General features: G+C 40.3%; 1 protein-coding gene across 1 annotated transcript in view; it reads left to right on the plus strand.

Moving 5' to 3' along the window:
- The window catches only part of MED12 (mediator complex subunit 12), a 4,088,267-nt gene that overhangs the window by 2,605,433 nt on the left and 1,457,787 nt on the right, over positions 1–25,047 (plus strand). Inside the window, exon 27 of the mRNA XM_044054827.1 lies at positions 8,001–8,180. Within this exon, the coding sequence (XP_043910762.1) occupies positions 8,001–8,180 (180 nt within the window). The remainder of the gene's footprint in view (positions 1–8,000; positions 8,181–25,047) is intronic.

The raw sequence follows: 25,047 nt of genomic DNA on the forward strand, positions 1-25,047 counted from the left end.
AAAAGAATTTCTGGAAAAAGGGTTTTATTCTAGGATTTTTCTAGTCACAAGAAAAGGCAGTGGCGACCCATCCTTGATCTGTCCATCCTGAATACTTACCTCAAAGTACCATCTTTCAAAATGCTCTGTTCAGACTTGTCTACCTTTTACCTTTCCAAAGACTTTGTTAGTCTTGTTAGATCTCAAGAGCACCTACGTACACATTCCCATTCATTCCTAGTTATTTTGCTGGTTCCTCATATTTTCAGCTTACTGTTCTGCCTTTTGGTGTTTCCACAGCCCCAAGTGTGTTCACAAAGTGCTTAGCACCTCTAGTATCTTTCTGCTGCACTCAAGAAATTCAGATTTTCCCTTCCTGGTCAAGCTTCTGATCTAGACTCTCTTCCCATAGATAATTCTTCAGCATCTTCAATTCACCCTCCATCTTCTGACGGGACTGAGCTTCATTGTAAACTACAGAAAAGTCACACATGGTTCCTATGCAGGACTTTGTGTTGGGATGGGATGTTGCAGGCTGGACGCAATGAAATCACATGCCTTCCTGCCACAGGTGAAGGTTCTCAGCCTGTTTAGTTAATTCCAGCACCTCTCCTCTGCAAGGTAGAGGCTAAGGACTTTGGTATTAATAGCAGCCAAGATCCCTATGCCCTCCATGTTCAGGTTCCACATGAGGAAAATCCAGTGGTACTTGAAATCTGTGTAGACCCAGCACTGCCAACCATTGAACACCCTGATTTCCCTCTTCCCTTGACTGAAGAAGGAGCGTATGTAGTGGAAGCTACAAGTCATCCTCATTCCATGATTACCTTTTGCACCTCATCCTCCTCAACAGGTACACAGTGACACCTCGGAAGAGGCATGGAGGGAGTGAGAGGATCACATAGTCATGTCCAGGGGAAATGGTAACCCCATTTTCTGAAAGAACGCATAAACCTAAAAGAAATGACCGCTCTTCTGCAAGCTCTTCAGTTTTTTGCTCACGTTTGGAGACCATGACCATTCCAAGTGTAGACAGACAACACCACAGTCATGTTGTGCATAAACAAATAATGAGGCAACAGGTCTTTACTAACTTTGCAGGTTAGCATAGGAGGTATAAGTGAACATCACCCTCTTAGCAACATGCATCCCCTCTCAGGACAGTCTGCTAGCAAACTGCTTATGTTCCTCCTTGGATGATCTCCATGAGTGGACATTGAACAGAGAGGTCTTCCTCAACCTCATGCTTCAGGGGGGGATCTCCTCAGATAGACATCTCTGCTTCCTGAAGCAACCATGAACTTCCCCAGTTCTGTACCGGGGACCCTTGTCCAACAGCTTGAAAGACCCATTTTTTCCAGTGGACAGGGAAGTTCCTCTATGCCTTCCCTCCTATGCCTCTCCTTAAAAAATTCTTCTCAAGGCACAAAAAAAGGAGACACTCAAGCTCTTGCCAGTGGCTCTGTTTTGCCCGAGGCAACATTGGTTTCCCCTATTATTTCACCTGGCAAAAGAGAATTACAGGAGGATTCCTCTACAGCTGGACCTGATTACTGAGCAGAAAGGATTGCTGCTCCCCCCAAATCTCCTATCCCTGAACTTAATCTTATGGAATTTAGGATTTTAATATTTTGGACAGCTGTTCTTTGAAGTAGTGGTACAAGTCCTACAACAGGCTACGAGATGTACTACCAGAAAATCTTTCATGGCCAAGTGAAAAAGATTTTCCTACTAGTGCTGCAAACATAGTCAGGATCCACTCTTAGCAGCGGTTCCTACAGTACTGCAGTACCTCTACAGTCTTCTTCAGTCTGGTGTAGTGTACTGGTCCATTAAAGTGCATTTTTCTGTCATCAGTGCCTGCTTTCCTCTTAGCCTTCCACTTACTACTAGGCTTGAGGTCAGGCTTTTTCTTAAGGAAGCTCTGCATCTTATTCCACCAGTGAAACCCATCCCTTTTCCTAGGGAAATTAATTTTGTGCTTGAAAAGCCTACTCTACCTCCTTTTGAACCAGCTTCTTCCGCTTCTCTGAAATTCTGTACTTGGAAAACCATTCTTTTTTTAGTCCTTACCTCTGCCAGGAGGGTTTCTGAATGACAGACTTTCATGGCCATTCTCCCTTTTCCCATTTTCCTTAGGGATATGGTGACTCTCAGGGCTTAACCCATCCTTCATGCCTAAAGAAGAGAACAAGCTGTCCCTCAATAATCAGGCCATTCATCTTCCCACCTTTTTTCCCCAATCCTCAGAATGGGGGGGGTATTAAATTCTCTGAACTTTCACAGACAACTCAGATTTTACTGGACAAAATTAAATCCTTCAGAAAGACTCAACTGTTTGTATCCTTTATGGCCCCTAAGCTGGGACTGCCAGTCTCCAAACAAAATGTTGTAGACTGATTTCAATGACCGTTTCCTTCTGGTACTTACACTTTTGAAAGACCTTACCTTCCTAACCTAAAACACATTCTACTTGGGCAGTCGCTTCCTCGGGAGCTTTTCACAAAGCAGACTCCAGGTCCATCTTGGAGACATTGACTTGGTCCTATATACAAACCTTTACCAAACATTACAAAATGTATGCTTCCTCCAGGTCCAGCACAGCAGTTGCTAACTCAGTCCTGTCTGGACTGCTGGCCAATTCTTCTTAATAGCCAACCACCCTTCCTTCCTTTCCTTCAGCTCTGGGAATCACCCATACTTCCGGAATACTGCAACAGTGATTTCAGTCAGGGCATAGTGTAGTTGTGTAAGAACTTCGCATAACAGTAGGTGTCCTACTGATCACTGTTGAAGGATTCCTCCCCACCCTCCATCCCCTGCTCTCTCTCACTTCCTTCTTCAGTCCTCTCTCCTCTTTCCTCTAGCCTTTGCTGTCTCATATGGCTATGGGGGATTTTTTTACCAGTTCAAGATGCATCCTTTCTAGCCGACCAGTCTTCTCTCTCAGTATTTTTCAGACCGCTGGCTTGGAGATGGTCTGAGGATCGATGCTCGTGTGTCCATCTTTATACCTCAACACATACAAGCTGAGGGGATGAATCAACATATGGCCTCAAAGGTAAAGCTTTGGACCCCAGCTGGACTTCAGCTGTGGCTACCCATTCATCAGGAATACTGCAACAGTGATCAGTAGGGCATCCACTGTTACAGTCCGTTCTTGTACAACTGTACTTTTCTGTCATTTATTGTATAATGCACGCACTATGACTTATTGTCTTGCACTTCTTTCTTGCTAAGGAGAATTTGCAACCTAATGTGTCGTCATGTACTGTGGGATGTTTGTGTGCCTCTTCAAGTGCCATTTCATATGTTGCATTTTTCTTCTCTTATTCAATGTTATCAGGCTATGGTATCACACCATTTATCATACCAGGATATTGTTCCACTCAACTAAATGTGTTATGGTAAGTGGATGTGAGGGTATTTTATCACTTATAAGGAAATGCCTATACCTCATGAATGTGCATAGACCCAACAAGATGCTATATTGACAGAATTAAGGATTTCAGCAAACGGAGCAACTTTTTGTTGTTGAGTTGGTAAGCAGTGGAGACCAAATGTTCAAATAAACTTATCAGGTTTGCTGGCTGATTTTTTTTTTTCTGCTATGGCAAAAAAAAAAAAAATTAGAAGGTTAGGTCAAGGCTACCTGGAGATCCATACATTTTGTAAACATTATAAGCTTTACAGTTCTTTCTAGGAACACACAAGGTTTTGCCGTTGGAAATAATTATATGTTAACCCATTTACTGTGATTTACATAGAACTGTTTTGCTTCCTTTGTTTTTTTTTTTACTATTGAAAAATAAATTGTACGCCACTATTTTTACTCTCTTGGCAGTTTCTAAATGTGTTATAGTTTGTATTTCCTTTCTATTTATTGTAGAATGTTTTAAGTTGTATGTTTTATTTGTAGCTGTCAGTAAGTTGTGCGATTTACTCTTGTCTAACTGCTCCAGCCTGTTTTATGACTGAAAAAGGTGTATAAACCAGTTCATTTACCCTAATTATCAGATGTTAAATTAATTGCCTATGCTGGTGGTATAGAGGGATAAAGGCTTATGGTCCAGGCAACCTGTGTTCATTTAGCAGTTCATGGGCGTGACATAGGGAGGATGGATGATAGTGTCACCATTCCCCAGGATGAGCTCAATCGGGCATAGTTAGGGGTTGTCACAGCATTGGTAGATTAATGTTTTTAATTCATAAATTTAATATCACTCTGCATATTTTACTTGTTTTTGACATTTGTTAACGGGATTGCCCATCTGAGCTATTGCCCCTTTTCAGCAGAGGCTTGGGGAGAAAAGCTCCATAGTACAAGTGAGCAAGAAAAGTTGCATGATGCAATAAAAATTAAGTAAATTTCATTTGCAGTACAACTATGAGGAAACAGCAAAAAGAGACATTGATAGAATGTATCAAGTATAAAAACGTAATAAAAAACTTGACAAAGAACTCATTTGAATTGTCAACAGGGGATAGCAGTACAATCCTTAGAAGTTTGTTTTAAAAGCTACACGAGGAGTAGATATTTAATATAAAGGTCGTATTGCAAGTAGTGTGCAGGTATCAAGTTACCAGGCCTATGAAGTAAAGGAACATGTAGAGCAGAAAGTTACTATCATAAAAGGAGGTTAATTTTGATTAGATAATTAGAGAAAGGGCAAATGGGAAGGAAAAGGAGAAAGTAGTGGGGGAGAAGGGACTAGGTTCAAGTGGGATGACTACAGTGACAATTCCAGGTGCTGTTTAGATAGGTTTGGAGAGTTTTCTTGAATTCATGGGCATGGGAAGCTTGTTCCATGAAAGAGCAAGGAAGTAGCTGTAGAGATTCTGTCCAAATGATTTTTTAGGTTTGTTAATTTGTAAGAGAAATTGGTATAAGCTTCAGAGGGGTCGGGGAGACAAGTGAGGAGATGTTAGGGCAGGAGGAGGGCTTGTTCAGGATAGACAAGGTGTTCGATTATGTCAGCCAGCAGACCACTTTTGGGAGATTTTTCTTTTTTCTGCACTGTGGTACAGCCACTGAATTTATATGGGGTGGATATGTAAAAAAAAAAATATATATATAATATATAGATATGTATATATACACACACGTGTAGGTGTGTGTATGTATATATATATATATATATGTGTGTGTGTATGTATACATAAGTGTGTGCATGTATATATATATGTGTGTATATATATATATATATATATATATATATATATATATATGTGTATATATATATATATATATATATATATATATATATATATATATATATATATATGTATACATAAGTGTGTGCATGTGTATATATATATATATATATATATATATATATATATATATATATATATATATGTTTAATAAAGTGTATATGTATATACACATTTATAAACGCACACATTTCAACGGGATGTGAGGTAGGACCCCATATGGGGGTTGAAGGGGCTTGCCTTCAGGAACATATTTTGTTTACATTTTTTAAGGGTTTGTAACTCGTTGGTTTTAAATATTCATCTTTTGGAAACTGGTGAGTCAAAGGAGCATGCTTTGATTTATCCTAGATAAACCATCCGACCCATTCTGTGCTGCTGCTTGCTAACAAGGTCTCAACTTAATGAGCAGAAAATGTTGGGAGCAGATTTTGGGAGTAGGTGAACGTTACTGTCTAAGCTAGTGAGGATAGTCCTTTTTGTTGCATGTGGTGTAGAACATATATGTGGGCTGTGGGGCATGGGTAGAGGGGTGTATGAGCAGTCTTTGTGATGAGGCAGAGTACTCACTTTGCTATCAGAGGAGTGCTTATGCCATTCATAACAAAAACTCCCATATAGTTACGATGTTGATGAGGGCAAAAACATCCCCATGAACTGTATGAAGGCCCGCTAATGTCTTTTTCCATAGTGGATCTGGGGACTACCCACCAGTGGGTAATGGAGTGTCTAGTAGGGGGTGGCTTGCTGATCATCAGGCAGAGAAGGAAACAGTATCCCAAAATTAAAGTCAAATGACATCTCTAACAATAATTAACAACATTCAGTACTTTTAAGTTCCTCTTGCTTTTGAGTGTAGGACATACCTTCAGCTTTCTTTTTAGATTCAGTAGGTACACTTGGTGAACACATTTAGTCACTTATAAAGAACTGAAGGTAATGCCAGATGCCCACACCATCTATAATATGCATCCTTCTGATGTCTGCAGAATGGTTGTGGAAACTGGTTTTGTAAAGCAGACATCTGAAAGCTGTGGATATCAGTACATATGTGTGTCCATGTGTGGTTTCATTCCCATGTACGAGTGATGCAGCAGTGAATCAGCTACTCAGCACTTACAATTATTATGAGTGTATTCATATAATCGTACTACCTTTAAGGAGATGTCACTGTAACAGTGAAAATATCCTCCCTTTGTTCCATTAAGAAACTTGAACATAGCTTCCATTAACTTTTTGAATTAATATAATGATTTTATTGAGTATAGTCATGGTTTAGAGGAAACAACCCTCCATTAGAGAGTTAGCAGTTATGTGAAGAACATAAGTGTGTGGTTTTACTGATTGTGTAAGAGTGACTTAGTCACTGAGGATCTAGTTTCATGGAATGCTGATGCAAGCTCAGCATTGGCTCCTACAGATGGAGCAAAACTGTTGTAACTCTGGATAGGAAAGAGCAGCTTATCAGGTCTGTAAACCCTGTGTTATGATTTGCTACTATTGTGACCTGTCTTTAATGATGTAATGTAATAAATATTTGACAGCTGTTTTTCTCTGTGACCCTTTTCAGCCATGACGTCGACCAGAAGGGTAAGGGTAATGTATGTATGGATATGAAACCAGAAAAAGGGGAAGAAAGTACTTCAACAAACATTCTGAACCAAGACTTAGACAAACTGCTTCATCAGTTATAAGGTTTTTTGGAAGCACAGATCAAAGTCTGTGTCCAGTAGTACAGCAGTTTAAGGGCATACATCAACTAGGAATTGACCCCCTCACACACACACACCCTCTGAATCACTGTACACACTGTGTGTTGTACACTGACGAAGAGCATTACATGTTTACCTTCATTTCTGCAGTTAACTTAATTTTAATTAATTTGTTGCTTTCTGCTGATGTACACTGTTGCATGATTTTTTTTATTTTGAAAGAAAACCAAGTTTCATAGTGGCTGGACAGTGGGTGATGGAAATAGCAGATATTTCTTAGAGGCATTTTTTATTTAATTTTGGAGAAATCACTTTTTGACTTCAGACATATTCATGTCAGGATGAAAATTAGACAGTAATCAACACTGTTGAGTGACTGTCGTAGATTGTACAGTAATTATACAAGTGCTGCATTTGTCTGTGTAACTGCAAGAGCTTCACCTTGGGGGGGAAGGGTCAGGTACTGCATCTCCGGAAGTATTTGCCTACAAAAATTATCCAAGGACTGTAGCCAGAAACCACAGGTGTACATTAATGAATGCTTGGTCCACCTTAATGGACATTGCACAATGCTTTACTGGTCAGTGTGTGTGCGTGTTAGGAACATATGAAATAATTTGTTTCATTCTTCTCATTGATAGCCCTGATCCCTGAGTGTTGGTCAGGGGGATGATGGGGAATAAGGGCTAAAACAAAGGAGAAAGAAAGACATTTTAACTTGTAGCAAAGTAAATAAATAACCATTGTATATTAATGGGCATTTATTTTACTTTTGTGTGACTACTGATGCCTAACTTTGGGTTTGATCACTTAGGCTTCATCTGCATGATTGAACTTTGGTAGGCAATAGTAAATCCTATTGCATTTGATATTCAGTGTGGGGGATATAGTTTAGATGCTGTGATTGTTTATTGTGCAGATAAGGCTACAACTTTATTGTAGTTGTTCTTTGGTGCAATTTGTTTACCTTGCTGTAGTGGTTAAAAAGCCTAAGTGATGTGCCAGTCCTGTTTTTTTTTTTTTTTTTTTTTTTTTGTGTGTCTTGTTCTGTATTAGGTTCAAGATGTCAATATATTCCTTTTCATTGTGTTTTAGGAATGGGTAGGAGAGCGGTGCCTGAAATCTCTTTGTGAAGACAGTAGTGCTTTACAGGACCCGGTTCTCACAAACATCCAGGCTCAGCGGCTTCTACAACTGATCTGTTATCCACACCGTCAGCTTGACAGTGAGGAAGGGGAAAACCCACAACGCCAGAGGATTAATCGCATTCTTCAGGTGAGTGGCCTTAATAGAGACGTATATGCATCTGTGGAAGCTTTGTCAGAAATGTTGATTACAGCTTTTTCATAAGGTCACCATCACAAATAGTATACTTGATTCTCTGCATCATTTTGCTCATTATGTCTTAAAGAATAACTTATTTTGCGCATCTGATATGCTTGTTGGAAAGTTCAGATCCCCTTTCATTTTAAAGAGGAACTAGATATAAAGAAAATAAGAAATTTGCATTGATTTGAACTTGAACAAGTTGTGCTTCTAGTTGCTTTTTACTTGTGATTGTCTTCATTGGGCATATATTCATTGTAAAAGAAGAGTGTAGAGAATTAAGAGGAAGATTTCACAGGCATATTTGTGTGCGCGTAAGTGTGTGTTAAATTCCTCAGATTCTGAAGATGAGGAAGAAATCACTCATAGGTCTGTGATATCCTTTCCTGAGGACTGTTGCATTGGCAATAAAGGACAAGGCTATCTTGTGGTTCTATATTTAAAGGTATCTCATTTGGACAGACCCTGTCTTTTAATAACGACTCACCTCAAATGGGAAGCTAAAGCAATGTCAAATGCTCAAGAAAAAAAAAAAATCAGCAAGTATTTTGATCTTTTAGACTTGAAGGCCCCAAAACCAGTAGTGGTTTTTGAGATGCCCTTTAAACACACTCCAGACCCTATGCTCCCAGAATACTTGACTATTTTTACAGGGTGCTTAATTATTTCAAGTACTGTACAATACTTCAGTAGTGGATCCAGCATCAGTGTTTTTGGGAGCTGCTGTGGAATCTTTAGTTAGTTCCAGCCATTTTTACTCTCTTCAGTAGTAGCAAAGGCAAGGTCTTAGACTGCTTTGGGAAGACGATTTGCACGTCAACAAACCTAGCCTTCAGTACCTTAAATTTATATGAATGTGATTAAATATCATGGTGAAGCCATCTATCAGGATTTCCAAGATGATTGTACATTGAGCCCCGGGTTAGTTAAGAGTTCTTCCTATATGAAACTGAGAAATTGTTAAAATGCCAGTAAAAGTTGTCAATTTGGATAAAGGTGAGTTAGTGCAATTGCACTGTCTCAGTGCCAGTAAAGAAGAAATTCAGAGAAAGTAAGAGAACATCAACCAGAAAAAGGGGGATCTCTGTCTGAAAAGAATCTTGCAGCTGTTCAGCAAAAAAAAAAGAAAAAGGTTCACTTTTTAATGTAGGAATTGGCTTCTGGCAATTTAGAAGGAAAAATTCAAACACACTTAGAGTTTTTTTAAATTTTTAAAGTGACTACTTGAGAAATATTAAGTCAAATTGCAGAGTGGAAAATAGAGTAAACTCTAAATAACTCTTAAGATGAGCTAATAAAAACTGCAGTAATCCGAGGTTGTTCTGAAGGAAAAATTGAACATGGGTCTTAGTAGGAGTTGTTTCAAAAAATAGAAAACAAGAGTATGCAGAGAAAATCTGTTTGTATTTCTTCCCATTTCCCTGGAACTGCAGAAAAAAATGTGTGCACTAATTTTAGAACAATACACTTAACTGGATTAGTATTCTGCTGTAGGGCACATCGTGTATGCTGCAAATGTGGCTATGAAAAAGCAAGCCTATATCTGTGTTACTAAATATGTAAGCAAAAAATCTGCTCCCAGTAAAACCCTGGCAGAAGAGGAAAGGATTAAACATTGAAGACAGCAGAATATTTGTAGCAAATAAGTATTTGTTGTTCACCACACAAAAGGAAAGCACGTTTATCTAGCAGTTAAGCTGTCTAGAGAATATTTTATTCCTGGAAGATCAAAGACATGTTTAGATGGAGAACATGCTAAGCACGTGACAAAAAGGCCCAAGAGCTGACTAGAAGAGCCAGGAGTACTTTGGATTTGAACCAGAGATTTGTGTTGTGAGATTGAGATGGTCAAGAGGAAGACTAGCAGAAATATGAAATTAGTGAATAAATTAGGATAACTGTAAAATATTTCCATTAGATATAGAATTAGACATGTAAGTTGTGCTTCTGCAAGAAGTGGCTAAACAAAAACTGGAATTTTGTTGACTGAGAAAATGATAAAATGCATAAAAGGTTTGTGTTTGCAGGTGCAAAGTTACTAGCTGCTTTTTTCCATCATCGTTTGCTTTTAGTTGGCGATGAGGATAATGTCGGTGCATGCAGATACTTGAGAGGTGTGGACATTGTGCAGTGAGGGAACTCTATAGGCGTATTGTAATTAACTTTTAAAGGTACATTGACAAGCAAGTCGGTGAAATATGAAACTGTGTGAAAGTGATTACCATTATACATGTAGTTACCTATCACACAGGCTTAATGCATTAAATATAACTGCACAATTTGATTTATTCAAGGTTAGTCAGTGCAGTTTTTCTGAAAGCTAAAAGTTAATATTTACTGAAAGCATTAAAGCTGTTTTTCATATCTAGAAGACAAATAGAGATAAGGTAACAGTCAGTGTAATTGGGAGCACAAGCTTTAACATGCATTTAGCATTGGTTAAAGTTTTCTTAATTTAAAATAATGTCTCTGGGTACAGCTTTCAGTTTTGGGGCAGTTGCTCCAGTTTAGAGGGTAAACTTACTTTTTGCAAAAGAGAGTTTTACACATTTGTTGTGAATTTCAACTGGGACAGGGATTTTTGCAAATGTATATATATTTTTTGAGGCTTGAGTATGTTTATTGAAGTGAAAAGTCTAGGAAAATGTGACATGGGTTCTTCTAATGATGAAATGATGCAACCTGTGTACAAGATCAGCCTGCCAAACAGTGCGTGCATGTAAACGTTGAAGTATGTATTCAAAAGAGCTGTCATGTATCATAGGTGGGAGTAATCTTTTTCGTATCTGAGTGGCTGCACTTCTCAATTTTAACATGAAATGTTGATATTCTTAATGGTATAGACAAAAAGTAGAGGGTATTGAATTAATGGATATAGGGTACAGCAGACACGTTTGGATAGAAATGTACATGTGAATTTGACAAAGGAGATCAGAATTGTGTGAGAATAAGTAGTTTTCGGCAGGAAATATTATTTATAGGTAAGGGCTGGAACCTGATTTGCAGAGTTTGGTTGTAGTTGGAGACCTAGAAGAGAACATACGAGGAAAAATGTGTAAAGAATTATAAGAGAATATTTGGTATGGAAGATGCAAATATAGTAACAACTGGAACAAAATGTACATATTTATTTCCCAAGATAAAATAGCTGTGATAAATTGGTTTGAAATTATATTTGAGTAGTAGTATAGCTAGGGTGAGGCAAAGGGGGCAGCCATCCTGGGAGTAAAGTGCTATTGACCATGTAAAAGCAAATACCAATTGATCTTCAGTGCATCACAGTTACCAGCTTTGAAATGTTGGTATTGCATTTGTGTTCAGAGCAAAAGTGAAGCGCTTAGCTCCCCATGTTTGGCATAAATTGTTGCAGCTTGCAGTTAGCTACAGTTTAAAAGAAGGAAGAGTATTGTTTTTAAAGCTGAAGCACTCCATTTAGTGCTTTGTGGCAGCAGGTTTTTTTTTTTTTTTTTTTTTTGCTTCTCCATATAGTTCAGAAGGTGCCAGATTAGGGGGAGGGGCATGGCTTGCTACACCTCTTTTTTACAGAAGCATGTTTCTTTAATTGAAAGCTTTGGAACCAATGAAATAAATATATCAGATCATGCACTAATAAAAACTAAGAAAAAGATGCTGGGCCATGATGTGAAAATGCAAAACAGCACTTCCGTACTTTTCCAAAGAGAGCTGTTTAAGGAACGGGTAATAAAATTGATTTGAGTTTATTCATAAGGGTTAGTGAGTAGATAAAATGAAAATGAGTTTATAAACATTGTAGAAATAAAAGAAAATGCAATACAGGAATGAACAAGCAGATGATTTGGAGGGGTTGACAAAATTTTAAGTATTGCAGAAGAACAAGTATCTTCCAGTTTTTCACGTTAGTAAGTGCAACTGAACCTTGAAGAGCACATTTTCTTTAGAAAATCTTTTTAACACAGTTCACTTCTGTACCTTTTTACTAGCCGTGCTAAAAACCTGTTGTAAAAAGAATATCATGTTTACCTATTACTAATGACGGCAACAAACCCTGCATTGTACAAAACCACTGTAGAATCAAATGACCAAGTGAATGGTGATTTATTTGGATTGAGGTGATGAACCTCATGATAGTGTCACATTTCAGTCATACACCACAACTGTAAACATTTTCTTTTTTTAATTTATTATACACTTGTGTTTACAACAAGAAAATATACAAAGCAGCAAACAAGTGTACACAGTAACAAACCCTAACCAAATAATCTGTAATGGTCTTCTGTAAGATGGTGATTTTAATCATTTGTGTTTGATGCATTACTATTGCCATGCATTTCTTCTTGTAGTTATATTACGGAAACTTAAGAGGTGTCAGAAAGAAGATTAGAGAATCAAATGCAGGGTGTTAAAGGAAAATAAGGGAGTATATGATATGCTTGTGTTTAGAAAGGGTGCCGTTAAGCAATTGTGTTTTAACAACTCTAGTGCACAAAAACGTCTATTGCCGCAACATAGACAATATCAGACGCAAACTGTATACGCTTTTCCAAAAGGAAGCTTATCCCTTGAAGTAGGAGCAATTGCCCCAGTTTAATGGCTGCATCCACATGCACTACCTATTATAAAGTTAAGGTTAATAATGCTAAAGTCCATGTTCAGTGTTGTGTTTCCACTTATGCAGGTTGCGTCTGTCCTTGTCTTCTCTCTATTCCCCTTCCAGTTATGATATTTACTTAAAGCATGTACATTGTTTAACTTTTAAGAAAAATGTGCACAGGCTGCCCCATTACAACTGAATTGTGCATTGTTTATGCATTCAAGTAGTATGGTTTATTGACTGGTCAACTACTTGAACTGTTCACTTCCCACAGTTTGAATCTTCATTCATTTTCAGTAAACTAGTTGCCACTATCCCTTGAAAAGTTTATTACATTGTACCTGGTCGAGTTCACTCAGATGACAATGTTCAGACCTTTCATTATTAATTGCTTGCAGCTGCATGTTCTTCGTCTTCAATTAAAAACATTCGATAATGGGAAAATGACAGGTAGTCGCTTTCCAAATGCAAGGAAGAATTCTTGCAGATTATACATACAACAGTATTCAGACGATGTTATGATTGTTTACACCTGATGGCTGTTTACCTCCAGTTAAGAGGTGCTAATAGAAAAAAATAACAGCCACCAACTTTGCAAATATCAGTGAAGCAATCTTTTTTTTTTGTTTTAATGTTTTTCATTTTTAAGCCTGTTTGCTTTAACTAAGGGTATTAGTTTAGTCATCTTTCCCTGTAAAAGAGGGGGCATTATCATTTTTTTAATTTTACATACAATGCCATCAATACACTTTTACATCCCTAGCAACCAGAGATCACAACATTAACTTTTTTTTTTTTTTTTTATCCTTTCTTTTCTTAGTGTAAAGTCTTGGACACATTATGATTAAGAAAAAGATCTCAATTTAATATCATTAGTATTTATATTAATCACTGTATTCTTAAAGTACCACTGGCTGCATACTATATAGAAGTGCTTTACATTGTAACATGCAGTTTGCATAGTAAAATTTTAATACAGGTATTAAAAACGGAAAATTTTCTTAGCTACTACAGTCTATTTCACTGTCCTCCTAACCATTAATGACAAAGTGGAGCATATGTTTTGGCTTTCTCTCATCAGTTTAATGCAGTCAGCGTCTTGTTGAACTACAACCTCTTTGAGAAGCACATTTCAAACATTTAAACTACATGTAATTATATTTATGATTTACATTTTTCCCATTTATTCACTCATTTTACATTGTCAATAGCCAATCTTGCTAATCATCTTGACCTGCAACACCGGTCTCTGGTTCAAGTCCATGGTACTTCTGATTCTTTTGCTCCACTCCTCTGTGTTTTTGTCATTCAAGCATTTTTTTTAGAACAATGGAAGAGGTTTCACTTGCAAAGACTGTTTATGGGCTTTGGTTTTGTCAGAAGATTGAAAAGAGAGGTTCCCTTCAGCTTGTTAGCTAAACATTTTCTTTTCCTTGTTAGACATTTCCACATCCAAAAAATATGTTTGATATTCCAAGGGAAAAATGTTAAGACAGCTTGGATATAGCAGCTTGAATGCAACACCTGACTCACTTCATCTCCTGATTATAGAGATGAAGTTTCATCTTTTCTGCCTGGTGTACAGCAAGTAATTTTCCAAAAAACACTGGTACCCCCAATTTTTAATACTTTTCTCTTTTGCCACGTGTCTTCTAAGGACAACTCTTTCTGTTGGTATGATTGCATCTTTACTGGTGGAAATCTTGACTAATATCCTAAATTACGCATACATTGATATTGGCATCAACCTTTTTTTCCATTTAGTACTTGAGGTTGGGGTACCACATTGACATTGGCCATTACCTAGAGTTAATTGTCACACCATATTACACATCAAGTAACTTTATGTAATTCACAAATTATAAATGTTTTTATTGGTGTTGTACAGAAAGATGGAGGATGACATCCAATCCTTGATCAAGCCCAGTAAGAATGCCCCAGCTGTAGTTACTGCTGTAATGTTTCTCCAGTGATTGTGTAGTGGCATTGTTGATGGTGCATATCCCTTTATGCACACTGGGAAAGTAATCTTCATCAAGCTGCTTCCACATGTGCTGTCATTTATGCCAGGCTATCAGCAGGGGACCATTCAGAAGGCTTTTTGATGCATGGTAGGTTCACAGGTAAGTAGGTTAGCTGGCTTTCCAGGCCATTTTAGTCATCAGTTTCAGTCCTCATGACTCTCCCTGTAAGACAACACCTGAGGTAACACCAGTGTTAGCCCAGAAACCTGTGGATGTTCATAGTGTTTCACTGCTGCAGTCATTACACTTGGGTTATCCTGCCATCAGGCGGTTCCGCAGTCGGCCAGAGTTCCAAAGTCTTGGTCCGGCGTCGGTTGCTGTCGCTTCTTCCCTGACGTCAGTGCGCCAGGGGTATAGAAGATGCAGCCAACGCCATTTTCTTCAGTCTGTCTTGCCGTGCGGTGCCTGAAGCAAAAGCAGTTCGCAAGTACCGGTCGGCCGACTCCTGAGAGTTTGAATTCGAATTTCAGAACCGAAGTTTTCAATAAAGCTAAGTACCCCATTGGGGAAACTTTATCTTGCCTCAGACCGATGTCAGTAAAAGTTAATAATTGTATTTCTTGTGTGAAGCAAATACCTAATTTTCATTCTTACTGTATTCCATGCCTAGGCCCAGACCACGACGTCACTAGTTGTCGGTTTTGTGCTAGATTTAACAAGTGCACTATTAAACATCTGTTTGACTTTGCTCACCATTACTTTGGCCGAAGGTTCAATTATACCATGCCGTCGGAACAACCGACGACCGGAATACACAAAAAATGCAAAGACAAGGATAAGGACAGGCATCTGAGGTCCAAAACTGATTATGAAGCCTCTTCTAGGCCAGTCGCCGGTTCTCAGTGAGGCGCTTTCGTCAGCCCCTGACACCCGCTATCTCAGAGCCACAGGCCGCCTCCGACTCCCACATGGAGATGTCTAGGCCTCTGGAAACTCAAGGTATTGTGCCTACGGAAACTAACCCCCTCAGATGGGTCCGGAGCCGTTGAGCATGCATCGGCTTCTGAGGGTGTTTTCAGATCTTCACAGCTTACCATCAAAACAACTACCAAGTCTAAAACTCCATTAAAGACAAAGAAGCAAGTACAGCATTCATCTGGACAGACCTCCATGCCTAAAAAACATATGCTCAAAATGGCTGAAGACCTTATTACTCTGATCAGGGGTTCCCATCCCCCTCCTGATAAAAGGCCTAGGCAGGATACAGAATTAGATTCCTCTGACCAGGTTTCCATTTCTTCTGATTCCTCTTCAGACCAGGCATGCTCTTTACCCCCCCTATGAGGACTCTGTTGCTGAAGAACAAATCCCTTCAGCCTCTCCTCCTGAGGATTACTCTTTTGGGGAAATTTTACATACCATGAGGGAGCATTTCCATTGGGAGGGCCAGGATTATTCAGAATCCAAGAAAAGGCTCAGAGACTTTCTTTTATTGCCTCAGCACAAGCCCCTTGCTTTTCCGCCAGTGTTAGATGTTGTGGATGATGAGTTCTCTGAATCCAGTTTAAATCCTGATTCTTTGCCCCCTGCTCCAGTCAAGCCAGACAGGTACTACAGAGTCCCTGACTCTCTCAAATTTCTTTATAAAAACCCTGTTGCTGACCCAGAAATTATTTCCCAGGATCCCAAAGGGGTAAAGGCTTCCGCGGGTAAAAATCCAGTTCCCTCGGACAGGGATTCTAGAGCATTAGACAGATGGGGGAAGAAAGTTTACACTTCTGCAACTTTAGCAGTAAGGGCTTTAAATTGCCAGTTTCACATGCTTAAATACCAACAATATTTAATGTCTCTGTTAAAACAGAAAATGCTTACAAACTCAGAACATCCTGACTATAAGGAAATGCAGGATTTATTGCATGCAGCTGAACAAGTGGGAAAACTGACTCTGCAATGTGGTTTTGATTTATTAGAGGCTTCTTGTAGAGCAGCAGTTACAGGATCTGTGATTCGAAGGCATGCTTGGTTAAAAGAACAAGGTTTACCTGATCATGTTAAGGCAAAATTATTGGATGCTGCTTTACAGCAGGATATTTTATTTGGTGTTAAGGCAGAAGAGGTATTAAAGAAAATGGAGGATAAGGCAAAATCTATGCAAACAGTGAAGGATTTCTTACAGGTACAGCCGCCTCGATTTAGCAGAAATTGGCCTTCAAAAAATTGGTCCTTTCCAGTGTCGGACAGACCACAAAGAGGCAGATACAGACGCCCAAGAGGCAGATCTCAGCTCCAAGGCTCTTACAGGTCACAACAGTGGGGGTGCTTCAACCCCAAAAGGAGGGGAAGACAAGTCACAGCCTTATAGGAAACAGTCCCAATGACTTCCCCCTTCAAATGCCAAGCACTTACCTTTTGGCAGCTCCCTTAGGGAGAAAACTAGCACTTTTTTCACAAAATTGGCATATAATCACCCAAGACAAATGGGTTCAGAATATTGTGTCTCAAGGTTACAGGTTCCATTTTCACACTCTACCAAGACCAAAAGGAATGCTAGACCTGCCACAAAATCAATGGGCAGAGGCAAAAAAACAAATTACAGCCCTCATGGACATGAGAGCTATTCAAAAAGTGCCACAACAGGAACAAGGACAAGGATTTTACTCAAGACTTTTCCTGGTCCCCAGAAAGGACAAAGCCTGGAGACGTATACTGGACCTTTCTACTCTAAATACTTACCTGGATGTTCCGAAATTCAAAATGTTGACACTACAGCAGCTTCTTCCCATGCTGGGCAAGAAGGCTTGGCGTGTTACCTTGGACCTCAAAGAGGCATACCTGCATGTCCCTTTCGGACAAAATTGCAGAAGATACCTCAGATTCATAGCTGGCTCAATGCATTACCAATTCTCTGCACTGCCTTTTGGTTTATCTACTGTGCCCAGGGTCTTCACAAAATGCCTGACACCAGTAATTGCATTTTGCAGACAAAAAGGAATTCAAATATATCCCTACTTGGACAACTGCCTTATTCAAGCAGACAGCAAGGACATCCTTCTAAAGCATCTGGCATTTGTCAAAAGGTTGCTAATCTGCCTAGAGTACACAGTAAACGAAAAGAAGTCAAAACTAGTGTCCTCACGAGATAATATTCCTGGGTGCCAGCTTAAATACAATTGCCCAGATGGCTTATCTCACGCCAGACAAGCAAGGACAACTGACTCAGTACTTTCATTTGATGGCAAAAAAAAACAAACTCCCTGCAAGAAAAATTCTGCAGGCCTTGGGGTTCATGGCATCCTGCATACTTCTAATACTATATGCCAGACTGCATATGAGGAAATTACAGTGGTACCTAAAAAGTGTTTGGACTCAACACTGTCACAGTTTGGAAACAGGAATACCACTTATTCCCTGCCTACAACAGGAGTTTCGATGGTGGGCACAGGCATGTCACCACAACAAGGGACAGCTTTTCACTCAATCCACAGCCAGACAGACACTAACAGATGCTTTGGATTATGCCTGGGGAGCACACATGGCAGGAACATGTATTCAGAGCAAGTGGACCGCAGACCAAATGCATCTTCACATCAATCAAAAAGAGATGCTAGCTGTACAAAATGCTCTAACAGCTTTCAAGGACCTTCTGCAACCAGGACAACTATTAATAAAGACAGACAACACCACAGTTGTGGTACATAAACAAGCAAGGGGGCACTCATTCTTATCCCATCTACAGACAAGCCATGACCTTGTGGGACACAGCTCTAACCTATCAGGTTCATCTGCAAGCACTGTTCCTGCCAGGAAAGAAAAATACTCTGGCAGACGACTTTAGCAGAAACATCATGGATCCTCACGAGTGGAAATTAAATCCACAAGTATTCAGCATGATAACAAAAGAATGGGGCTGCCCAGACATAGATCTTTTTGCCTCCCCAATGAATTGCCAACTACAGAAATTCTGCACCAAGGATTTAACACACACAAACATGGAAAGTGGATGCTCTCTCGTTCAGCTGGAAAAGCCTAAAAGTTTATGCCTTCCCACCACTGCCTCTCCTTTCAAAGGTACTCCTAAAAGAAAGACAAGAAAAGCCACAAATTATCCTGATTTCCCCAGACTGGCCATGCCAGCACTGGTACCCAATCTTAAAGAACGTAGCTCAAGGCCCACCATGGATTTTTGCCTCAAATTCCTCATCTTCTGACGCAACATAACAAATCAGATCCTTCACAGCCAGCTCAAAACCTTAAACCTGCCTGCATGGCAGATTCCTTAGTCAAGCAGACAACACCTCTCTCTAAAGCTGTTATGGATGTTATTTTGGAGGCCAGGAGGCCTAGCACCAGAAAATCCTATTCAGAAAAGTGGAAGAGATTCTGTGCCTGGAACCAGGCTCAAAGCTTTGACCCTCTTGTTCCAAATATTCCTCCGATATTACAATACTTAACTGAGATGCTGGCCTATCCTTTTCATCCATTAAGATCCACGCCTCTGCCATCTCGGCTCATTACAACACAGATCCTCCTATTTTCTCTCATCCATTGCTAAAACAGTACCTCAGAGGGGCTACAAACATAAGACCGCCCCGAAGAGCACCAACACCAACTTGGGACCTCAACTTTGTCTTGAAAAAACTTACTTTACCTCCTTTTGAGCCAGCCAATTCAGCAGAATTAAAATGTTTGTCATGGAAAACTGCTTTGCTTCTGGCAATAACCTCAGCAGGTAGAGTCTCAGAGTTACAGGCACTAATGGCAGTGGAACCTTTCATCATTTTTCACTAAGACAGGGTTTCTTTAAGAACAAACCCTTCATTTATGCCAAAGGTGGTATCCAGTGTGGCTCTTAACCAAACTATTCACTTGCCAACTTTTTATCCAAATCCCCAGAATAAAGGGGAGAGACTACTGCATTCATTGGACATACACAGGCAGTTACGTTTCTACTTGGACAAAACAAAAGCTTTCAGGAAAACTGAGCAATTGTTTGTGGCATATGCTGCAGGATCACAGGGAAAGGCTATTTCAAAGCAGACCATTTCAAAGTGGATAGGACACTGTATGCGTTTCTGCTACACACAGCATGGCAAAACTGTACCTAGCAACATTAGGCCACATTTCACCAGGGCAACAGCCACTTCAACTGCCTACCTTAGAGGAGTACCTACCAAAGATATCTTGGAAGCTGCAACTTGGAGTTCAGTGCACACCTTTACCAAACATTATCACTTGCCTCTTTATTCTAAAACCAGAGCTGTCTTTGCCACTGCAGTGCTGCCAGGGCCTCATAGCCACCCCACATCCTCTATAGAACCAGCCACCCAACCTCAGCTTTGGGATTCAACCCAAGTGTAATGACTGCAGCAGTGAAACACAATGAACATAGTACAGTTTTGTACCTACCATAAATGTAGATGTTAGAGTGCCTTCACTGCTGCAGTCCAGGTTACCTTCCCTCCATCCCCTCTTTCTTAGCTGGTACTTCTCTGCTCTTTTCTAACCTATACTACCTATGTGGTGTATTTGCTGGTAAGTGTTTGGTTTTACTTTTTATGTCTGTTTTATTAGCAATATGTATTGCCTACCTATTTGGGGGCACCTGACATCTGGGGCAAGAAAAACTGAAGAAAATTGCGTCGGCTGCATCTTGTATACCCCTGGCGCACTGACGTCAGGGAAGAAGCGACAACAATCGACGCCGGACCAAGACTTTGGAACTCTGGCCGACTGTGATACCGCCTGACGGCAGGATAACCCAAGTGTAATGACTGCAGCAGTGAAGACACTCGAGCATCTACATTTATGGTAGGTCAAAACTGTACTTTACTGCACCAGCTCGAGTATGTCCTATTATATTTACATGCCATCAAGAATGCTTTCAAAAGGTTGCCTTTTCTGGCAGTGTCCAACCTGGGATACTATTTGTGAAACCACAACTAACCTAAATCTTTATGAAAGTTGCATCAGATTTAGACTAGGAAGTGCAGATAGTTAGTTAGTCATCATCTATGCTTGCCAGATTTTCACATCAGTCTGGATATGCTTTATTATGTGGCCACAGGCAAGCACTGTGGTCGAGTAGCAAGCAGGGAAAGCTCAATACATCCTGAGCATAGTGACTTATTATTTGGAAACTAATAACCAAGCAGAACCTGCAGCTTTAGGTTATTTTACATTTTATCAGCCCAAAAATTATTTAGCAGTTTGCCCAAGCAGATCCACTCCTACACATTAGTGGAAACTAAACCAGGAACTGTCCCACATTTGGATGTGCCCTTGGGCACCCCATAAATAGATTTGTTTGCATTCTCCCAGAGTCACTAAGTTATAGAGTTGTATGCCCAGTATCTATGCAGGGACTCTTCAGCAGTGGATGATCATCCCTTCCTACATGGGGCAATTTAACTTGAGAAAACAGAGCCAGCTTAATGTTGGTGGCTTCACTTTGAGGGAGACAGCACTGGTTCTCACAGCAGCTACAACTAAGAGAAGGACCATTTCCTCTTGTCTGACAACTTACTAATCAACCAATGGTAGTGGTCAGCATAAACCCATATACCCATAATTTTGCATCTTTCTCGCTAGCACTGTAGTGCCTCAATTAGCTCCTTTTCCTGCTGAGGTAGTAGGTGCACTAGAGAAATCCAGAAAATCTGTCGGGAAAGCATGTCTGATTTAGTTGGACACATTTTCCAGCTGGTGTAAAGAACATGACTTGCAGCCCAAGAAGGCCTCTTGTGCTCTCTGCCTCTCCTCCTACTTCCCCATACCTACCTGCCTTACTGATTTGTTTACATAGCTCTCTGTGGGTGTAGCCCCCCTCCGTTCGCCCTAGCTATACACGGGCTCAGTCCGCTCCCCTACCGTACCCCCCATTCCCACCCACCCCAACTTTAATTACTTTTATCCTTTCCAATACCTCCCCTTCCTGTCTCATCACTCATACACCACTAGCTTCCTGTCTAAACCACTCCCACCATTATGCTTCTCTGTCAGACTCCATCACTTCCTACTTCCAACTAGACCTCTCCTACCCATTCCCATTACTCCCCTCTACATGTATTACAATGCAGCTTTTGTTCTTTATCATCCCTACTCTCGTATCTCTCTTCTCTTACCTTTAATCATACTAACCTTTCCCATCACTTGTCTGCACTCCTTCATGCATCCTTGAAACCCCTCTCAACTTTAACACCTTCCATATCTTTCCATCTCTCTTCAACTTCCCCACTACCTGTCTTCATAAACTTACTATTTGCAAATCTATCCCATCGCCTTAAAATCCAAAACTAAACCTTACAACCAACCTCTACTACTAACTCCAAAAGCATTTTTCACTAGCAATATTCTTCTCGTAGGTGACATCCACCCAAACCCTGGCCCCACCTCCCCACCCCAATGTCACACAGCCCACATCCTCTCCCTCTACCTCCCTCTCTCCTCATAACTCTTACCAGTCTCATCCCCACAATCTGTCAACTTCTTTATTCAAACACCTAGCCATCTACTCACTAAATATACAAAGTATCACTAACAAAATCACTGAGTTACACTCCTGGATAGCCCAGACCTCCCCACATATTCTAACACTATGTGAAACTTGGCTAAAGCCACATATCTCAAACAATGAATTACTCCCACCAGGTTACAGTATTTACTGCTCTGATAGGCTCCAAAGGAAAAGAGGAGGCGTTGCCATCCTCTTCTCTGATGGGCTTAACCTCTCGCCACTCACCCTCCCAATCCCTGACTTCTAGCCAGCTGAAGTAATCATTCTTAACTGCCATCTTAACTCTCACAAGAAATTTGCAATCACTTCATTTGTATCCCCCCGGAAATAATATCCCAACCCTGGAAAATGTTATCGTGGTTTTTCCACAACATTCACTACGAAACCCTCATCCTTGATGATGTCAGCATTGACTAGTCCAATCTCACTACTGACTATGCACAACTTAGCATAAATTTACGAGGGTTTCATCAGCTGATAACATCTCCCACCTGCCTGCACAAAATTTCTTCCTCCAGTTCCACTATCGATTGGATCCTCATCAGCACCCCTAACCTCTACCATAATCCATTTACTCTACCTGACTCCTTAAGTGACTGTCTTCCTATCGCCATTCTAAGACACTTTACCCAAACCACACCTCTGTAGAGACTGTCGTAATCTCTCCAACTTTAATTTCTACCATACTGTCTAGTATTGACTGGTCCATCCTCGGGGAAATCCCTCTCGACGCAATGAGTAAATTTAATAGCATCATCTTGGACACCCTAAACTCCCTTGCCCCTTCTAGAAGAATTAGAATCAAAACCAGCTATGCTCCCTGGCTTTCTAAAGATACTAGATCTGTAATGCATAAAAGAGACAGCGCCTGGAAGGCCTGGATCAAAACAAAAACAACACTCCTACTACAAAATTACAGAGAACTCCAAAATCTTTCCAAAAAACTAATCAATAAGGAAAAAAAATCCTACTACAACTCTCCCCAGATCAATATCATATCCATTCCTCGAACGTTTTGATCATCCCTAAACAAACTTCTTTCTCATGGCTGCCCTTCCAACCCCTCCCCCTTCCCAAATAAACCTCCTTCAGAAACAGCTACCTTTCTCAGTAAGTACTCCATTGACACAATTCAAAAACTCACCACCTCCTCTAACACAACTGCCCCCCCTACAAAAACCTTTTCTCCTTTCAACCTGTTCCCACTTCCTACCTCAAATCTCTACTTCTGAAGCTTAAACCCTGCTCTCCCTCCAAAGATAATCTTCCTCCTTCCTTTCTCAAACTTTCTCCTGAATCTATAGCCTATCCTGTATCCAAACTAATCAGCATATCCATTCAAGAAGCAACTGTCCCTCTCTTATGGAAATCCTTCTTCACCATCCCCTTGCACAAAGGGGAAAACTCAACTGACCCATCCATCTACAGACCCATCGCCATCCTATCCCCTCTCTCCAAGATACTCGAAAAATGCATTCACTCACAGCTTCTTAACTATCTCCTACAACAAAACCAGCTTACTTCAACCCAACATGGTTTTCGGCCAAACCATAACATATCTACTGCCCTCCTTGCATTCACTCATACCATTGCTGATTTTCTTAGACCTCTCCAAAGCTTTGGACACAGTCTCCCATCCTATCCTCCCATCTAAGCTATTCATGCTCAACATATCTCCTACTTTCCCTATTCTGGTTCTCCAGCTACTTCTCTGATAGGCTACAATCAGTCAAATGGCTGTCATCCTGCTCTCCCTTCAGTTCAATCACAGCAGATGTTCCACAGGGTTCTGTCATGGGCCCCCTTCTGTTTAACATTTTTAGTAATGAACTGCACACATCCTGCAAAAAATCGGCCTTAATCCAATATGCTGATGATTCAACCCTCATCTCCATTGCTAGCAATATCTCTGAACTCCATACCCAAACTCATGACACCTTTCTATCCATAGAAAAGTGGCTTTCAGTTATCTCATCCTAAACCCTAAGAAAACCAAACTTCTGCTGTTTCTCCCTCATTCACGCTCCCGTCTTAAGTCCACATTTGTCATCACATTCTCTAATAACACCATCATAAAACCTGAACCTCACTAAGCTTCTAAGTGCCATCATTGATGATGAACTCAATTTCAACCTACATGTACTCCATTGTATAGAAAAAACAAAGCAAACCAGAAATTAGGCCTGCTTTATCATAACAGAAAATTTCGTACTTCCAGTGCTAGACTCACCCTGGCACAGGCATGTCTCTTCCCCTTCCTTCTTTATGCCGACCCTGTCCTAACTAGCATTCAGTCCACAACCCTGTCCAAACTACAACATACCACAAGATTGCAAGGTTTATCACCAACACCCCTTACAACTCTCACCATCGCCTTGCACTCAACTCCCTCCAATGGCTTGAACTCTTCCAACTACTCCTTCAATCACAATTCCAAATAATACACCCTGTACTTTATAAACCTTCGTCCTGCCCAGGTCTCTCCTCCCTGGTATCCACTTAGACCTCTGCACCTCCAACCAGCAGCTCCTGGATATCTACAAACCAAAGAAAACTGTGGGGAAACAACTCTATAAATGTTCTGTAGCCCAGGCTTGGAACAAACTTCCCTTAAACATACGATCCATTACCAACCCATTACACTTCAAAAAAGAGCTCAAACTCCACCTGCTTAACAACAAAACTTGTTCCTTTCAGGACCCTACCTAACTCCTCGTCTTTTTTACATTGCATTCCCTTCATATGTCCACTTTTTTAGACTCCGCT

This window comes from Protopterus annectens, chromosome 13.part0 (assembly GCF_019279795.1).
Source record: "Protopterus annectens isolate FY-2018-M chromosome 13.part0, PAN1.0, whole genome shotgun sequence".
Taxonomy (NCBI): Eukaryota; Metazoa; Chordata; order Ceratodontiformes; family Protopteridae; genus Protopterus; species Protopterus annectens.